Source organism: Cherax quadricarinatus, mitochondrion, assembly GCF_038502225.1.
Source record: "Cherax quadricarinatus mitochondrion, complete genome".
Taxonomy (NCBI): domain Eukaryota; kingdom Metazoa; phylum Arthropoda; class Malacostraca; order Decapoda; family Parastacidae; genus Cherax; species Cherax quadricarinatus.
In genome coordinates, this window is record NC_022937.1 from 1 (window position 1) to 15,869 (window position 15,869).

Below are 15,869 nucleotides of genomic sequence, written 5' to 3' on the forward strand. Positions count from 1 at the left end.
ACGCAACGATGATTTTTCTCAACAAATCATAAAGACATCGGTACTCTATACTTTGTGTTCGGAGCCTGATCCGGTATAGTAGGCACTTCCCTAAGACTAATTATTCGAGCCGAACTTGGTCAACCAGGAAGATTAATCGGAGACGATCAAATTTATAATGTAATCGTCACAGCCCACGCCTTCGTAATGATTTTCTTCATAGTTATGCCAATCACAATTGGGGGTTTTGGGAATTGATTAGTTCCCCTTATACTTGGAGCCCCTGATATAGCCTTCCCTCGAATAAATAATATAAGATTCTGACTTTTACCATTTTCTCTCTCCCTTCTCCTTACAAGGGGAATAGTAGAGAGAGGTGTCGGGACAGGGTGGACAGTTTATCCTCCTCTAGCAGCATCAATCGCCCATGCAGGAGCATCAGTCGACCTAGGCATCTTCTCCCTTCATTTGGCCGGAGTCTCCTCAATTCTCGGAGCTGTAAATTTTATAACCACAGCAATCAATATACGAACCAGAGGGATATCCATAGACCGAATACCCTTATTCGTATGATCCGTCTTCATTACTGCAGTACTTCTGCTTTTATCCCTCCCCGTTCTAGCAGGAGCAATTACTATACTTCTTACAGACCGAAATCTAAACACTACTTTCTTTGACCCTGCTGGCGGGGGAGATCCTATTCTCTACCAACACTTATTCTGATTTTTTGGGCACCCCGAGGTCTACATCTTAATTCTACCAGCTTTCGGCATAGTCTCACACATCGTCACACAAGAATCAGGCAAAAAAGAAGCATTCGGCACACTAGGGATAATCTATGCCATAACAGCAATTGGAATTCTAGGATTCCTCGTGTGAGCTCACCATATATTCACTGTAGGTATAGATGTAGACACCCGAGCATACTTTACATCAGCAACCATAATTATTGCTATTCCCACAAGAATTAAGATCTTCAGATGACTAAGAACTCTCCAAGGCTCTCAATTCTCATACTCTCCTTCACTCCTGTGAACCTTAGGTTTTATTTTCTTATTTACAGTAGGTGGCTTAACAGGAGTTATCTTAGCAAACTCTTCAATCGACATTATTCTTCATGACACCTATTACGTTGTAGCCCACTTCCACTACGTTCTATCCATGGGAGCTGTATTTGGAATTTTCGGAGGTATTGTTCACTGATTCCCTTTATTCACTGGATTTTCTCTGAATTCTTCATGATTAAAACCTCACTTCTTTACTATATTTTTAGGGGTGAACTTAACCTTCTTTCCTCAACACTTCCTAGGATTAAATGGCATGCCACGACGATATTCAGACTACCCAGACGCCTACGCAGCATGAAATATTATCTCATCCATCGGATCTCTCATTTCATTGGTAGCTGTTTTTTGATTCATAATTATTGTTTGAGAAGCTTTAATATCAAAACGTAACATTACTTCTCCGACCTTCCTACCTTCGTCCATTGAATGGCAGCACCCTTTCCCACCCGCTGACCACAGATATGCAGAAACCCCTCTAATTTCTAACTATCTAAAATGACAGATAGATGTATAGGATTTAAGCTCCTACCAGGAAGAAACTGCCTTCTTTTAGAAATGCCAACATGAGGATGTCTAGGACTCCAAGACAGTGCTTCCCCACTTATAGAACAATTAACGTATTTCCACGATCACACAATATTTATTCTCATCCTCATTACTACATTAGTAGGTTATATTCTAATTAATTCAGCACTAAACTCACTTATTAACCGATTTTTACTTGAAAACCAAGAAATTGAAATTATCTGAACTATTTTACCTGCTATTATCTTAATCTTCATCGCCATACCCTCACTACGGTTACTCTACTTATTGGACGAAACCAATAACTCGAGAGTCACAATTAAAACCATTGGACATCAATGATACTGATCCTACGAATATTCAGACTTTCTAGATATCGAATTTGATTCCTTCATAGCACCCTATAACATAGACTCAAATTTACGACTTTTAGATGTTGACAACCGAATCCCTATCCCCTTAAATACTCAAATTCGTCTTATCATTTCAGCAGCAGACGTAATCCATTCCTGAACTATTCCTTCCTTAGGAGTAAAAGCCGACGCCATCCCAGGGCGACTTAATCAAGTTAGGTTTCTTCTAAACCGACCCGGCCTATTCTACGGTCAATGTTCCGAAATTTGTGGCGCTAACCATAGATTTATACCAATTCTAATTGAAAGAATTTCGGTAGACTCTTTCTTGAACTGAGTTTCTAGAAATTCATAATTAAATTTCTCTCCAGATAACTTATAAAGTTTAGGTCTTTTAAACCTAAAAAAGTAGTCCTCCTACTTCTAGAGACTAAAATTAGTTAAAAAATAACATTAGTTTGTCAAATTAAAATTACCACTCTTATGGTACTTTAGAATGCCTCAAATAGGACCTCTACTTTGGCTAAATCTCTTTCTTATATTCACCCTTGGATATATCTTATTCTTTATCATTAATTTCTTCTGTAAACTTCCAATTAAAACAGAAACTTTCACCCACACATCAACAATTCTAGAAAAACCCTGAAAATGATAGCAAGACTGTTTTCCATTTTTGAACCATCCTCATGTATCCTTTCACTTAATCTAAACTGAGTCTCAACATTCTTAGGGTTCCTATTCGTTCCGATTCTCTTCTGAACCTCCCCATCCCGGTGACTTTATCTGTGATTTAAAATTGTATCAACCCTTCACAATGAATTTAAGACAATCTTAGGACCTTCTAACCCAGGCCTATCATTTTTATTTGTTTCATTATTTAGCTTCATTCTTTTTAATAACTCTTTAGGCCTCCTTCCTTATATCTTTACCAGATCCAGACATCTGGCAATAACTCTAACCTTAGCTCTACCTTTATGGCTAACCTTTATTTTGTTTGGATGGTTAAACCACACCCAGCACATGTTTGCCCACTTAGTGCCTCAAGGGACCCCAAATACGCTTATACCTTTTATAGTCCTCATCGAAACTATTAGGAATATTATTCGACCAGGCACATTGGCCATCCGACTTGCAGCAAACATAATTGCAGGCCACCTCCTCCTTACTTTACTTGGAAGGATAGGGTCCTCTTTATCCCCTAAACTATTAATTTTTCTCATTCTGGCCCAAATTCTTCTCCTTATATTAGAATCTGCTGTTGCAATCATCCAATCCTATGTATTTGCAGTTCTCAGAACTCTTTATGCCAGTGAAGTAAATTAATGTCATCACATAGACACCATGCCTTTCATTTAGTTGACATAAGACCTTGACCCTTGACCGGATCAATTAGAGCTATGCTTTTAACATCAGGGCTCATCAAATGATTTCATCAATTTAATCCAGACCTCCTCTTTTTCAGATTTATTCCTATCTTTTTAACTATAATTCAATGGTGACGAGATGTAACTCGAGAGGGAACATATCAAGGACTTCATACCCAAGCCGTCACAAAAGGCCTCCGGTGGGGAATAATTTTATTTATCGTTTCTGAAGTACTATTTTTCTTCTCATTTTTTTGGGCATTCTTTCATAGAAGTCTTGCACCTACAATTGAAATCGGAATATTTTGACCACCTAGAGGTATTCAACCTTTCAATCCTTTCCAAGTTCCCCTTCTTAATACAACTATTCTACTTTCATCGGGAGCAACAGTAACTTGAACACATCACGCAATCCTTAACTCACACCATTACGAAGCTATACAAAGTCTAGGATTAACCATCCTCCTCGGAGTTTACTTCACCTCCCTTCAAGCATATGAATATTTAGAAGCATCTTTCTCCATCGCAGACTCAGTCTACGGGACTACCTTCTTTGTAGCAACTGGATTCCACGGTCTTCATGTGATCATTGGGACTTCATTCCTAACAGTCTGTTTTTATCGCCTATTCAAATGTCACTTCTCTAACAACCACCACTTTGGATTTGAAGCCGCAGCTTGGTATTGACATTTCGTTGATGTAGTTTGATTATTCCTTTATGTTTTTATTTACTGATGAGGGAGATAATTTTTTAGTATTAACGGTACGTCTAGCTTCCAACTAGAAAGTCTAATTGTTTAGAAAAATTAATTCTAACTACCAACCTGATCGCTCTTCTCACTCTCAGAATTACAACTTTAATTATAGCCTTATCCTCAATTCTATCGAAAAAAACCGTTATAGACCGAGAAAAAATATCCCCATTTGAGTGTGGATTCGATCCTAAGACTTCAGCTCGGCTACCTTTTAGGCTTCGATTTTTCCTTATTGCTGTGATTTTCCTAATTTTTGATGTAGAAATTACATTAATTCTCCCTCTGGCCCATATCTCTCCCCTTACAAATATTTTCTCTTGAAGATTTACAGGATTGTTTTTCCTCCTAATCCTTCTCATAGGCCTCTACTATGAATGGTATAAAGGTGCCTTAGAATGATCTAACTGGAAATGTAGTCAATAATGACATATGAGTTGCATTCATAAAGTGTTTATAAACCTTTTTCAAATTAGAAAGCGAAAGATTGCGTTTAGTTTCGACCTGAATTTTGGTTCCAAACCTCTAGTTTATTTTGACAGAAGCCAAAACCAGAGGCATATTACTGTTAATGATAAAATTGAATTTTTTCCTGTTAAGGAGAACTAAGTCAGTGAAAAAGCTTCTAACTTATTTCCCGAGCGGTTGAATTCCGTTCACTTCTCTTTTTTATAGTGTAAAAAACACATTACATTTTCAATGTAAAACTGAAGATTTCCCTTCTAAAAATATCACCTATAGGCTAATAACCACCTTTGCAGCTTCAATGCAAAATTCTAATTTAAAATATATAGGTTATTATTAAATAAAAATAAAAAACACGACAATAATTCAAATAAAAAATCCTTTTATATAAACTATAATCATATTATCTTGTCTTAACTGTAAGTAAATAGAACCTTTTATCACCTCGCCAAATCCTCCCTCACCCCCAAAATATTCTGACCAACCTTTATCTCCAATCTTAAAAAAAGACTCCGCACTCCTTAGTCTTCAACGGGGTGCCCTAAAAGTCGACAAAATCGGCATAAACCACATAGACCTTGCAAACATAGTATAAGAATAAAACTTGACAGTCTTTAAACTAGTCCTTGATCCAACCATGTTAACAATATACCCTAAAAGGGCCCCTAACCTCCTCACTAATAAAGCTAAAATTTTTAAAGAAACCCTCAAACAAATCATATAGAACTCTGGGAACACTACTCAAGCTAATACACACCCCCTTGTTACCGCCCCAACCCTTAATGTCATTATTCCTTTTAACATTTTTCTATGGTTTTCCCTGACAATTATTACAGACCTTATATTAGAAAACCTTCTTATTCTATAGTAAATTAATCGAAATGTATAACATACTGTTAAACCAGTACTCAAAACATATAAAAAAAATCTAAAAATATTAACTTCCCTTATAAATGCAACTTCTAAAATTAAATCTTTAGAATAAAATCCAGCCAAGAAAGGTATCCCACATAGAGCCAGGTTAGCTAAATTCATGCAAACCCTAGTTAAAGGTATACATGTCACTAACCTACCCATATTACGAATATCTTGACACTCTTTAACTCTATGAATTACCATCCCCGCACACATAAACAGTAAAGCCTTAAATAAAGCATGAGTTAATAAATGAAAAAAAGCTAAATCAGCAAACCCTAAAGATAAAATACTCACTATCACGCCCAATTGCCTCAAAGTTGACAAGGCAATAATTTTTTTCAAATCAAACTCAAAATTAGCCCCCAAGCCCGCTATAAATATGGTTAAGCAGGAAACAATCAACAAAACCCTTTGTACACATGAACCTCTTAAAGCCCCACTAAAGCGAATCAAAATATAAACGCCAGCTGTAACTAGTGTTGAAGAATGAACTAAAGCTGAAACTGGAGTAGGAGCAGCTATAGCTGCTGGAAGTCAAGCCGAGAACGGAATTTGAGCTCTCTTAGTTATAGCAGCAACACACACTAAAATTTTCAATAATAAAAAATTCCCACTCAAATACCTTTCATAAAAAATAAAATTTCAACCCCCTAGCATAAAAAATAAAGAAATACTCAATAAAATCCCAACGTCTCCAATCCGATTTGACAAAACTGTCAATATACCTGCATTAGCTGATTTCTCGTTTTGGTAATAAATTACCAATACATAAGAAATTAACCCCAATCCATCCCAACCTAAAAGGATTCTAATTAAATTCGGGCTAATAATCAAAGCCCCTATAGATAAAACAAAACCAAAAACTAAATATATAAATCGCCTGTACCTCTTATCCCCGCTCATATAATCCCCCCTATAGTATATTACCGTAGAGGAGATAAATAAAACCACCCCTAAAAATAAGAACCTTACTCAATCATAAATCAAAGTCACTACAACAGAGGAAGAATTTAAAGAAAAAAGCTCTCACTCAATTACATAAGAAGACCTCAAGCTTATTCTCACCAAACTAAATAAAATAAAACCCAATGCCCTAAATAACAAAAACACTAAACTCACTAAATGACTATAGGCACCCCACATCATGATTTAAAATAACTTTCTTATATCTTCGATACCACAACCCGATGTTTTACTCTAAACTATTTAAATTGAAAGGTTCTAGTAGTTTAAACAAAAAATCTTGGTCTTGTAAACCAAAGATAAAGCCCATTTTTAGAACTTTATACAAAATCAGTTATAATATTTTATATTTCACTCTCCCTTTTACCCTAAGAGTTGCTATCCTATTCACGACTCTAACCCACCCTCTTTCCATAGGACTAGTCCTACTCACTCAAACTATTCTTATCTGTGCTCTTTCAGGCCTATTCGGGCCTTCCTACTGATTCTCATATATCCTATTTCTAATTTTTCTAGGAGGAATATTAATTTTGTTCATTTATGTCTCTTCTCTTGCTTCCAACGAAGCCTTTAAAATTCATTTTAAATCCAGTCTACTAATCACCCTGTCCTTACCCATATCCTTTACCTTAATCTTTCTAGATCTCTTACTTCTCCCATCAAAATTTTCCAAATCTAGACTATTCTTAATTCTAAGAAATAAAACAAATTTAGCCACCTTATCAACCAGTTCCATCTACTCCATTACTTCTTTCCCTCTTACTACTCTAGTAATTTTATATCTCTTACTTACCTTAATTGTTATTGTCAGTATTATTAATATCTCATCAAGACCTCTGCGACCTTCAAAATTCTAACAGAAAATAGTTTACTTAAAATATTAATTTTGGAGATTAAAGAAAAGTCCCTGCTTTTTTCTGATTTTTTATTAAAACTATTTCAATTACTTAATCCTTTCGTACTAAAATAACCTCTGACTCCTTAGAAGATAGAAACCAACCTGGCTTTCGCCGGTCTGAACTCAAATCATGTAAAAATTTAAAGGTCGAACAGACCTTCTCCTGTAACCGCTACACCACAGAGAAATTTTTAATTCAACATCGAGGTCGCAAACTCTCTTGTCGATAAGAACTCTTAAAAAAAATTACGCTGTTATCCCTAAAGTAATTTATTCTCTAATCCTAAAAAGGGATCATATGAACAAATATCTCTGATTTAAACAAAAAACAGTTATATAATTTATATCCTAGTCGCCCCAACTAAACACCCTGCTGATAATAAACTTTAACACCTTAAATCACTCTTAACCAACTTCATGTATAAACTTTATAGGGTCTTATCGTCCCTCTAACTTATTTAAGCCTTTTCACTTAAAAGTTAAATTCAATCTCCGAGATAGAGACAGCTTCCTTCTCGTCCAACCATTCATTCCAGCCTCCAATTAAAAGACTAATGATTATGCTACCTTCGCACGGTCAAAATACCGCGGCCTTTTAGTCCCCAATGGGCAGGTCAGACTTTATATAACTCTCATACAGACATGTTTTTGATAAACAGGCGGAAGAGCCCTATTTGCCGAATTCCTTACACTCATCACCCCTTCAATAAATCTCATTAATTCTCCAAAATTTATTTAAAACAAACAAATTATATACTAATATACTCACTTTAAATCTTTAAACTAAATTCATAAAAAGTCTTTCCTACCTACTTAAAAAATAATAAATACTTCTCTCCTTGTATTTCAGATATAACTCCCTGTAAACATAGCTACCCCTAAGCCTAGTTAAACATACCTTTCTATTTATTTTTATAACTAAAATAATTAAACAAAGAGCTAGCCCCCTCTGTTCCTAAGCCTTGCCTTACCTTAATGCAAAGAAAAAATTGAATTTTTTTCAAAAAAAAACCAGATATCTTAAGACTCGATTAACATTTCACTACTAAAATAAGGTTTTGAATTTTTTTACCACAAAAACTCGACCTTTAATTTAGCTCTTCTTATTTCGGGAAGATATTATAAATATTTAATGTAAAATATCCCTAATACACAAGGTACTTAATTTAACTAATACTTCCCATCTATTTCACTAGAATATTTCAACTTTCCTGTACAGTACTATTATCTATCGCCAAACTATTATTTCCTTAGTTACCTACTTAAACCTAAAAATATTTTTCCTAATCATAATAATTAGCAAGTCTTCATAACAACCAAAATAAGTCACCCTTGCGACAACCTTTTCAACGTAAGTGAAATGCTAATCTTTAGCTTTACTTTGAATCTACATCTTTAATCTCTCAAACAAATAAACTTCGATCATCATAAAAACTGCGTATTTAATTTTACAAATTCTCCCATCCTCCTTAATGTCCATATATATATACATTTCTTTAAATGTAAATCCTTCTCGAATCATTCATAATCTCGTAAATCATATAAACCATTAGTATATATATGGTATTCATAGTGTATCTGCACATAGGTTATTATCTATATCACTTAAGTATTTATATGCCTGAAGTTAGTATAATTTATAATATATATATATATCAAGCCACTTTATTAGTTAGTTCACTGCTATAATCCATTAATCTATATATATAATACTCATAGTGTATCTTCGCACAGGTTATTATCTATCTCATTTAAGTGTTTATATACTTGAAGCTAGCACATAACAATAAATCTGTATATATCAAACACTCTCATTAGTTAGTTTATTGCTATAATCAACTGACACTCATGTCTCTTTCTCAGTGTATCTCTTCGAAAATTAATATAAAGAAGTAACAGCTTCATTTTATCTTCTTCAATGATCGTCTGTTAGGAATATCTTCGTGAAAATGGGGGAATCTAGAAGGAGCCGATTAATACAGCTATAAGTAGAATCCCCTTTCTCACGAAGGGTTCTACTTATAGGTGTATTAATCGGTAGAGCTCAATATCATCGTTCTGCTTCAGTATAGATAAAATCAGCTCACTCATACAATTATACTCAATACACCACTTCCATATAAAGAAATGTATATATATATATACTAAAATAAAAAATACACCCCCTTTACATGCTTTTTCATTTTATTTTTTAGACAGCTTACTCCTCTTCCCTCTTAAATCTTCTAAGAACAACAGATATTCAAAGAGGAATTCAAGATACTTTAAGACCAACCTCTACCCTTACCCCTTTTAATCCCTAACACTCTTTATGTAAATTGGAATCGCACCAATCCCCGAAAGATCAAACCTTTTCGTGCCCTGTACACTTCTACATATACTATAAAGATAAGCTAAGTTTCAAGCTAATGGGCTCATACCTCATTTATGAGAGTAATCTCTCTTTATAATTTCATTCTCACCTTATAAAATCATTTTTATGTTCTCACTTTTGTCTGGGTCCTTCCTGGTCGTTTCTTCTTCCTCGTGATTTTCAGCCTGAATTGGTCTTGAACTTAATCTTATATCATTCATCCCTTTAATCTCATCAAAAGAAAATCAGCTTCCATCTGAAGCCTCCTTGAAATATTTCTTAATCCAGGCCCTTGGATCAGCCATCATTATTTTATCTTCAACCTTAACATTTTTTATTCCAATAATCTCGCTCTCATTTATTTCCTTAGCTCTTCTCCTTAAACTAGGAGCTGCCCCATTCCATTTTTGATTTCCCCAAGTCATAGAAGGTCTTAATTGAACCCAAGCTATTATTCTCATAACAATCCAAAAACTTGCCCCAATATTCTTGATCTCTTACTTATCCTCAGAATATTACACACACATGCTTCTTTTTTTTGGTGGGATCTCTTCTGCTATTATTGGAGCACTAGGGGGAATCAATCAGACATCCCTCCGAAAAATCTTGACCTACTCATCTATCAATCATCTATCATGAATACTTTTCGCCATGCTTATTAATGAGACCTCCTGAATAATTTACTTTCTTATATACACTCTAATCTCGGCTTCTGTGGCCTTCCACTTCGCATCCGCCCAGACATATTTTTTTCCTCACTTAATTAACGCAAATTATGGTCCCCTCCCCAAAATCATCTCGTCTATAAACCTTTATTCTCTAGGAGGCCTACCGCCTTTTTCAGGTTTTATTCCTAAATGAATTATTACCCAAGAAATAATTCAATCATCCTTCTACTTACCTTTATTTATTCTCCTTCTTTCTTCTCTAGTAACTCTTTACTTTTACATCCGAATTACTTTATCCTCTATCTCAATTTCCTCTGCCCAAATAAAATGAGACATCCCCCTTAAACCCCTTAAAATCCTCCCATCTCCCTTGTACACCTCAATCAATTTATTCGGACTTCTTATCCCATCCATACTTTTAGTTATCTAAGATTTTAAGTTAATTCAAACTAACATCCTTCAAAGCTGTCAAAAAAAGTAATAATCTTTTAAATCTTACCTTTAATTGATAAGAAAGTACAACTTCTACTCAGATTTACAATCCAACGCCTTTAACCTCAGCCACCTTATCCTATAGATCACACAAAATTAATGAACCCTTCACAATCATGATATTTAACGGAACACTATGCATTAACAAGACAAAATACTCCACTACCTTTCCAGAACAACAAGAAAATAAGGCATTTAAAAATAACCCATGCTGCCTTAATGAATACATATATAAAGTATAACAAGCCCTGAAAAAAGACAATATCCCTACTCTAAATATAATTAATTTCCTTCATCTAACCACTCTAATAATTAAACTAATCTCTCCTATTAAATTTAAAGTTGGGGGAGCAGCTATATTTCCTGCAACTAATAAAAACCACCATAAACCTATATTCGGCATAACATTTAGCAACCCTTTCCTAATTATCAAACTTCGCCTCCCTAACCGCTCATAAACTATATTTGCTAAACAAAATAAACCTGAAGAACATAAACCATGACCTACCATCACTACTACAGCCCCATTTAAACCCCACCCTCCTATAACAACCAACCCTCTTAACACTAAACCCATATGAGCCACAGAAGAATAAGCAATTAATGATTTCATATCCACTTGACGCAAACATATTAAACTAATAATAACACCTCCTAGAATTCCAAGACTCACTCACACCCAACAAAATATTTTATTTACCTCTGAAAACACCCCCAAAATCCGGATTAAACCGTAACCTCCTAACTTCAATAACACCCCGGCCAATACTATCGACCCCGCAACCGGGGCCTCCACATGGGCCTTAGGCAACCATAAATGAAATATAAACAAAGGTAATTTAACCATAAACGCTAACACAGAACAAAAATACCACAGCAACCTAGTCCTCTGATAGCCAATTACTCCTGATAGTAACAATCCCATGTTTAATCTCCCTTCACTTTTATATAACCTCAATAAAGAAGCTAACAATGGCAAAGAAGCAAATAAAGTATAGAACAATATATAAATTCCAGCCTGAATTCGCTCAGGTTGATAACCTCAACCCAAAATTAATACAAGTATGGGAACCAATGAGCTCTCAAATCTAATGTAGAACATTAAATAATTTACTGATCTAAAAGTTAAGATCAAAACTATTAACAAAATCAAATTCACTGACAAAAACCCCACACAAAAATTACCTATTTTCTTTACTACAGTTCTCCTGAAAACTATTAATATTACAATCCAAACTCTTAATACAATCAAAATATATCTTAAATAATCAACCCTCATTATATAGCCCAAACAAAAAGAACAAAAATCATGGTTTATTATTAACAATCCCATAAAGCATATTATCAATAAACCCACCTGAATAAGCCTTCAATTCCTCACAAGCCCCATTAAAACCAAATTAAACACCAAAAACTTTAACATACTAAAATTCCAAATCCCCTAAAATAATCATTACCATGTGAGCGAACAATAGAGACCAATAAAGATAAACCTAAAGCCCCTTCACACGCAACCATCACTAAAAAAAATATTACAAACACACCCTCTAACCCAACCCTGAACGTGTAAACTCTCATAATCCCAAACACATTTAATATAATAAATTCCAACCTTAGTAAAACATTCAACAAATGCTTATGATTCGAGATAAACGCTCAGAACCCACAAAAAACTATAGTTAACAACCCAAAACCCTCAATACCTAATACCATCATACACCCTTATCTCCTCTTTAATTACTCTAATCTTCACTCTCCCAAAACTTATGACTTCGCCTTTACGTAAATCCCATCCTTTGCTTAAACTCGTTAATTCCGCACTCGTAGATATACCAATTCCTACTAACATCTCAATTTTTTGAAATTTCGGGTCCCTCTTAGGGTTATGTCTAGTAGCTCAGATCGCAACCGGACTATTTTTGTCAATTCATTTTACCCCGCATATTGACCTAGCTTTTTCGAACGTAGCCCACATCTGTCGTGATGTTAATTACGGGTGATTGTTCCGCACCCTTCATGCAAATGGGGCCTCCTTTTTCTTTATCTGTATCTACTCCCACATCGGACGAGGTCTTTATTATGGGTCATTTGCTCTTTTCCACGCTTGGAGAATTGGCGTTCTAATTCTGTTTTTAACAATAGCCACAGCTTTTCTAGGTTATGTCCTACCTTGAGGACAAATATCGTTTTGGGGTGCCACCGTTATTACAAACTTATTTTCTGCCATTCCCTATATTGGCACAGATTTAGTCCAATGAATTTGGGGAGGGTTCGCAGTTGATAACGCCACCTTAACTCGATTCTTTACATTCCACTTTCTGCTGCCATTTCTAATTGCTGCAGCCACACTCGTCCATATTTTATTCATCCACCACTCTGGAGCCAACAACCCTTTAGGAGTAACCTCCTCTCTAGACAAAATCCCCTTCCACCCCTACTTTACATTTAAAGATATTGTAGGGTTCCTAATCATACTTATACTCCTAGTCCTCCTAACTCTCCTAAACCCATACTTACTCGGAGACCCTGATAATTTTACCCCGGCTAACCCTCTAATTACACCAGTGCATATTCAACCTGAATGATATTTTCTATTTGCATACGCCATCCTTCGATCCATCCCAAACAAATTAGGAGGGGTTATCGCTTTAATATTATCAGTTGCGATCCTTTGATTCCTCCCATTCACCTCCCTATCAAAATTCCGAGGCCTTACCTTTTATCCTTTAAACCAGCTTCTATTTTGAACTCTTATCTCCACAATCATTTTATTAACATGGATCGGAGCTCGGTCTGTAGAGGATCCTTATATTTTCACAGGTCAAGCTCTAACTGTCATCTACTTTTCCTATTATATTACTGACCCTTTGGCTACCCTTTTAACAGACCTTCTTCTAAAATGGCTATTTAGTTTATTTAAAACAAATGTTTTGAAAGCATTTAAAGGAAGAATCTTCCAGTACCCATCAACATATAAATTTAGTTTACACTAAAATTAATTTTAGCCTAAGGAAAAAAATTAAAAAATTTAAAGATATAGGAAGAAACCTTTTTCAAGCCATATACATCAATTTATCGTATCGCAGTCGCGGTAAAGTCCCCCGCACTCAAATAAACGTAAACCCTACCATCACCAATTTTATATAAAATCCTAACCTTAAAACTCTCCCTCCTAAAAACAACAATGTTGACACTCCACTCATAAACAAAATTCTAACATATTCAGCTATAAAAATTAATACAAACCCTCCTCTCCTATACTCAGTATTAAACCCAGAAACCAACTCAGACTCCCCTTCTGCAAAATCAAAAGGAGTGCGATTTATCTCTGCCAAACAAGAACCAAGCCAAACTATAGATAATGGAAATGTTAATCAAACAAACCACATTCTTTCCTGATAATATCTCAATTCTATGAACCTAAATCTTCCAACTAAAAACACATAGGATAACAAAATTAAAGCTAACCTTACCTCATATGAAATAGTCTGTGCTACAGCACGAAGACTCCCTAATAAAGAATATTTACAATTTGAAGCCCATCCGGCCCTTAACAAAGGATAGACCCTTAATCTCAAACAACATAAAAAAAATAACATTCCTATATCAAAATCCACTAATCCTAAATCATAGGGAATAACCCCTCACAAAATTAAAGCAATAAATAAACTGAATACCGGCGACAAATAATAAGGTAAAAAATTAGATATTACCGGTGAATTCTGCTCTTTTACAAACAATTTAATAGCATCCGAAAAAGGCTGAAGTAACCCCAGAATGCCCAATTTATTAGGACCCTTACGAATTTGAATATAACCTAAAATCTTACGCTCCAAGAGAGTTACAAATGCCACTCTAACTAAAACACAAACTATCAACATTAAATATCTCACAATTCTAATAACCACAGCACTGTCCTCAATACTTTTACCTATAGAGTGCTCTTCTATATAATTAAATTCTAAATTTAACGCATATCCTCTGCCAAAGTAAATTTAGTTCCAGGTACACCTTCCAGTACACCTACTATGTTACGACTTATTCCACCTTAAGCGGAAGCGACGGGCGATATGTACATACTTTAGTTCTCATATCACACTAACTTACTAAATTATGTATTACAATTAAATCCCCCTTCACAGAAACTATTCTTTTACTGATTCGTAATAAATAAATTTTATTGTAACCCATTTCTTCTCACCCATAAACTGCACCTTGATCTAATATACTTTACTTCTCAAATTTCAATAACTACCTCAACAAAGGTTATCTGATAATGACGGTATACAAACTGCTAAACAAGAGTAAGTAAGATTTTTCGTGTTGTATCATTTACAGAACAGGTTCCTCTAACAAGACTAAAATACCGCCAAATTCTTTGAATTTAAAGACCATATCTATTAATATTCAAGTTTTATTTTTATCCTTTAAGTATAATAGGGTATCTAATCCTAGTTTATACCTTAATTTCCGAGTCTCCTCCTATTTATAATCCAATTTCCATTTATTCCTAATAAACCAATTTCACCTTTTATTACTATAAATTTCAATTTACCTTTAAACATAAGAATAACCTAAACTAAAACACCTTTACTAAGCTTTTAAGTCTAACCGCGATTGCTGGCACAAAATTTCATCAAACTTTTTATAATTTACTAAATCGGACCCTAAACCAATATTTAATCTTCCATACTGCGAATAACAAAACTACGACTTATTATAAATTATCTCTATTATATTTACTTCTTTCCCACCAAGATACACATATACCCTAATTATAAAATAAAAGTTCAAGCAAGAATCAAACTTTAAGCCTATCTCAACCTATTCAAGTAGACACCTTCTTCTAATCTAAGATTTAATCTTCTAAGAACACCTCTTAAAAACATAAATCTACAGTTAACCCCTATAATTTTAACCTCCTTAATAAGTATAATGCCTGATAAAAGGACAGTTTTGATAGAACTGCTAATGTAGCTTTACTACTTATACTACAAGATTCTCTCTTAAGCTTTAGTAATTATACATCTTCAAATTTGCAATTTGACGTCTTTTTTCCACTATAAAGCCTA

General features: G+C 34.6%; 13 protein-coding genes and 24 non-coding genes across 37 annotated transcripts, besides 1 other annotated feature; 24 read left to right on the forward strand and 13 right to left on the reverse strand. All coding sequences in view use genetic code 5, as the record gives it.

Annotated features, from left to right (window-relative positions):
• Positions 1-1,534, forward strand: COX1 (cytochrome c oxidase subunit I; the record flags this gene model as incomplete). Its single annotated transcript has 1 exon — positions 1-1,534. A coding segment is annotated over one exon (1,534 nt), but the record flags the coding sequence as incomplete, so codon positions are not given.
• Positions 1,535-1,600, forward strand: trnL2(taa). The gene has a single exon. It is a non-coding gene; the product is annotated as a tRNA-Leu (tRNA).
• Position 1,601: 1 nt separating this feature from the next.
• Positions 1,602-2,279, forward strand: COX2 (cytochrome c oxidase subunit II). Its single transcript has one exon. It carries the CDS (start codon positions 1,602-1,604, stop codon positions 2,277-2,279), a length of 678 nt encoding a protein of 225 aa, YP_008854799.1.
• Positions 2,280-2,288: 9 nt separating this feature from the next.
• trnK(ttt) lies at positions 2,289-2,353 on the forward strand. The gene has a single exon. It is a non-coding gene; the product is annotated as a tRNA-Lys (tRNA).
• Positions 2,354-2,419, forward strand: trnD(gtc). Its single transcript has one exon. It is a non-coding gene; the product is annotated as a tRNA-Asp (tRNA).
• A 1-nt stretch (position 2,420) lies between these two features.
• ATP8 (ATP synthase F0 subunit 8) lies at positions 2,421-2,579 on the forward strand. The gene has a single exon. It carries the CDS (start codon positions 2,421-2,423, stop codon positions 2,577-2,579), a length of 159 nt encoding a protein of 52 aa, YP_008854800.1.
• Positions 2,573-3,247, forward strand: ATP6 (ATP synthase F0 subunit 6). Its single transcript has one exon. It carries the CDS (start codon positions 2,573-2,575, stop codon positions 3,245-3,247), a length of 675 nt encoding a protein of 224 aa, YP_008854801.1.
• COX3 (cytochrome c oxidase subunit III) lies at positions 3,247-4,035 on the forward strand. The gene has a single exon. It carries the CDS (start codon positions 3,247-3,249, stop codon positions 4,033-4,035), a length of 789 nt encoding a protein of 262 aa, YP_008854802.1.
• Positions 4,033-4,096, forward strand: trnG(tcc). The gene has a single exon. It is a non-coding gene; the product is annotated as a tRNA-Gly (tRNA).
• Position 4,097: 1 nt separating this feature from the next.
• ND3 (NADH dehydrogenase subunit 3) lies at positions 4,098-4,449 on the forward strand. Its single transcript has one exon. A coding segment is annotated over exon 1 (352 nt).
• Positions 4,449-4,509, forward strand: trnA(tgc). Its single transcript has one exon. It is a non-coding gene; the product is annotated as a tRNA-Ala (tRNA).
• On the forward strand, positions 4,510-4,571 carry trnR(tcg). Its single transcript has one exon. It is a non-coding gene; the product is annotated as a tRNA-Arg (tRNA).
• Positions 4,572-4,574: 3 nt separating this feature from the next.
• Positions 4,575-4,639, forward strand: trnN(gtt). The gene has a single exon. It is a non-coding gene; the product is annotated as a tRNA-Asn (tRNA).
• trnS1(tct) lies at positions 4,640-4,705 on the forward strand. The gene has a single exon. It is a non-coding gene; the product is annotated as a tRNA-Ser (tRNA).
• On the forward strand, positions 4,705-4,770 carry trnE(ttc). Its single transcript has one exon. It is a non-coding gene; the product is annotated as a tRNA-Glu (tRNA).
• A 1-nt stretch (position 4,771) lies between these two features.
• Positions 4,772-4,835, reverse strand: trnF(gaa). Its single transcript has one exon. It is a non-coding gene; the product is annotated as a tRNA-Phe (tRNA).
• A 6-nt stretch (positions 4,836-4,841) lies between these two features.
• On the reverse strand, positions 4,842-6,569 carry ND5 (NADH dehydrogenase subunit 5). The gene has a single exon. The coding sequence runs from the start codon at positions 6,567-6,569 to the stop codon at positions 4,842-4,844; it is 1,728 nt and encodes a 575-aa protein (YP_008854804.1).
• trnH(gtg) lies at positions 6,569-6,634 on the reverse strand. The gene has a single exon. It is a non-coding gene; the product is annotated as a tRNA-His (tRNA).
• A 6-nt stretch (positions 6,635-6,640) lies between these two features.
• trnT(tgt) lies at positions 6,641-6,705 on the forward strand. Its single transcript has one exon. It is a non-coding gene; the product is annotated as a tRNA-Thr (tRNA).
• A 22-nt stretch (positions 6,706-6,727) lies between these two features.
• ND6 (NADH dehydrogenase subunit 6) lies at positions 6,728-7,242 on the forward strand. Its single transcript has one exon. A coding segment is annotated over exon 1 (515 nt).
• On the forward strand, positions 7,243-7,306 carry trnP(tgg). Its single transcript has one exon. It is a non-coding gene; the product is annotated as a tRNA-Pro (tRNA).
• On the reverse strand, positions 7,251-8,622 carry rrnL. The gene has a single exon. It is a non-coding gene; the product is annotated as a l-rRNA (ribosomal RNA).
• trnV(tac) lies at positions 8,600-8,667 on the reverse strand. Its single transcript has one exon. It is a non-coding gene; the product is annotated as a tRNA-Val (tRNA).
• A 20-nt stretch (positions 8,668-8,687) lies between these two features.
• Positions 8,688-9,628: a sequence feature (putative control region).
• Positions 9,593-9,661, reverse strand: trnQ(ttg). Its single transcript has one exon. It is a non-coding gene; the product is annotated as a tRNA-Gln (tRNA).
• A 4-nt stretch (positions 9,662-9,665) lies between these two features.
• trnM(cat) lies at positions 9,666-9,732 on the forward strand. The gene has a single exon. It is a non-coding gene; the product is annotated as a tRNA-Met (tRNA).
• On the forward strand, positions 9,731-10,735 carry ND2 (NADH dehydrogenase subunit 2). The gene has a single exon. The coding sequence runs from the start codon at positions 9,731-9,733 to the stop codon at positions 10,733-10,735; it is 1,005 nt and encodes a 334-aa protein (YP_008854806.1).
• trnW(tca) lies at positions 10,733-10,802 on the forward strand. The gene has a single exon. It is a non-coding gene; the product is annotated as a tRNA-Trp (tRNA).
• Positions 10,803-10,810: 8 nt separating this feature from the next.
• trnY(gta) lies at positions 10,811-10,875 on the reverse strand. The gene has a single exon. It is a non-coding gene; the product is annotated as a tRNA-Tyr (tRNA).
• A 1-nt stretch (position 10,876) lies between these two features.
• On the reverse strand, positions 10,877-12,220 carry ND4 (NADH dehydrogenase subunit 4). Its single transcript has one exon. It carries the CDS (start codon positions 12,218-12,220, stop codon positions 10,877-10,879), a length of 1,344 nt encoding a protein of 447 aa, YP_008854807.1.
• On the reverse strand, positions 12,214-12,513 carry ND4L (NADH dehydrogenase subunit 4L). The gene has a single exon. The coding sequence runs from the start codon at positions 12,511-12,513 to the stop codon at positions 12,214-12,216; it is 300 nt and encodes a 99-aa protein (YP_008854808.1).
• Positions 12,514-12,563: 50 nt separating this feature from the next.
• CYTB (cytochrome b) lies at positions 12,564-13,698 on the forward strand. The gene has a single exon. A coding segment is annotated over exon 1 (1,135 nt).
• trnS2(tga) lies at positions 13,698-13,762 on the forward strand. The gene has a single exon. It is a non-coding gene; the product is annotated as a tRNA-Ser (tRNA).
• A 19-nt stretch (positions 13,763-13,781) lies between these two features.
• Positions 13,782-14,699, reverse strand: ND1 (NADH dehydrogenase subunit 1). The gene has a single exon. The coding sequence runs from the start codon at positions 14,697-14,699 to the stop codon at positions 13,782-13,784; it is 918 nt and encodes a 305-aa protein (YP_008854810.1).
• Positions 14,700-14,721: 22 nt separating this feature from the next.
• Positions 14,722-14,790, reverse strand: trnL1(tag). Its single transcript has one exon. It is a non-coding gene; the product is annotated as a tRNA-Leu (tRNA).
• A 1-nt stretch (position 14,791) lies between these two features.
• Positions 14,792-15,608, reverse strand: rrnS. Its single transcript has one exon. It is a non-coding gene; the product is annotated as a s-rRNA (ribosomal RNA).
• A 117-nt stretch (positions 15,609-15,725) lies between these two features.
• On the forward strand, positions 15,726-15,790 carry trnI(gat). Its single transcript has one exon. It is a non-coding gene; the product is annotated as a tRNA-Ile (tRNA).
• Positions 15,791-15,804: 14 nt separating this feature from the next.
• On the reverse strand, positions 15,805-15,866 carry trnC(gca). The gene has a single exon. It is a non-coding gene; the product is annotated as a tRNA-Cys (tRNA).
• Positions 15,867-15,869: the final 3 nt, after the last annotated feature.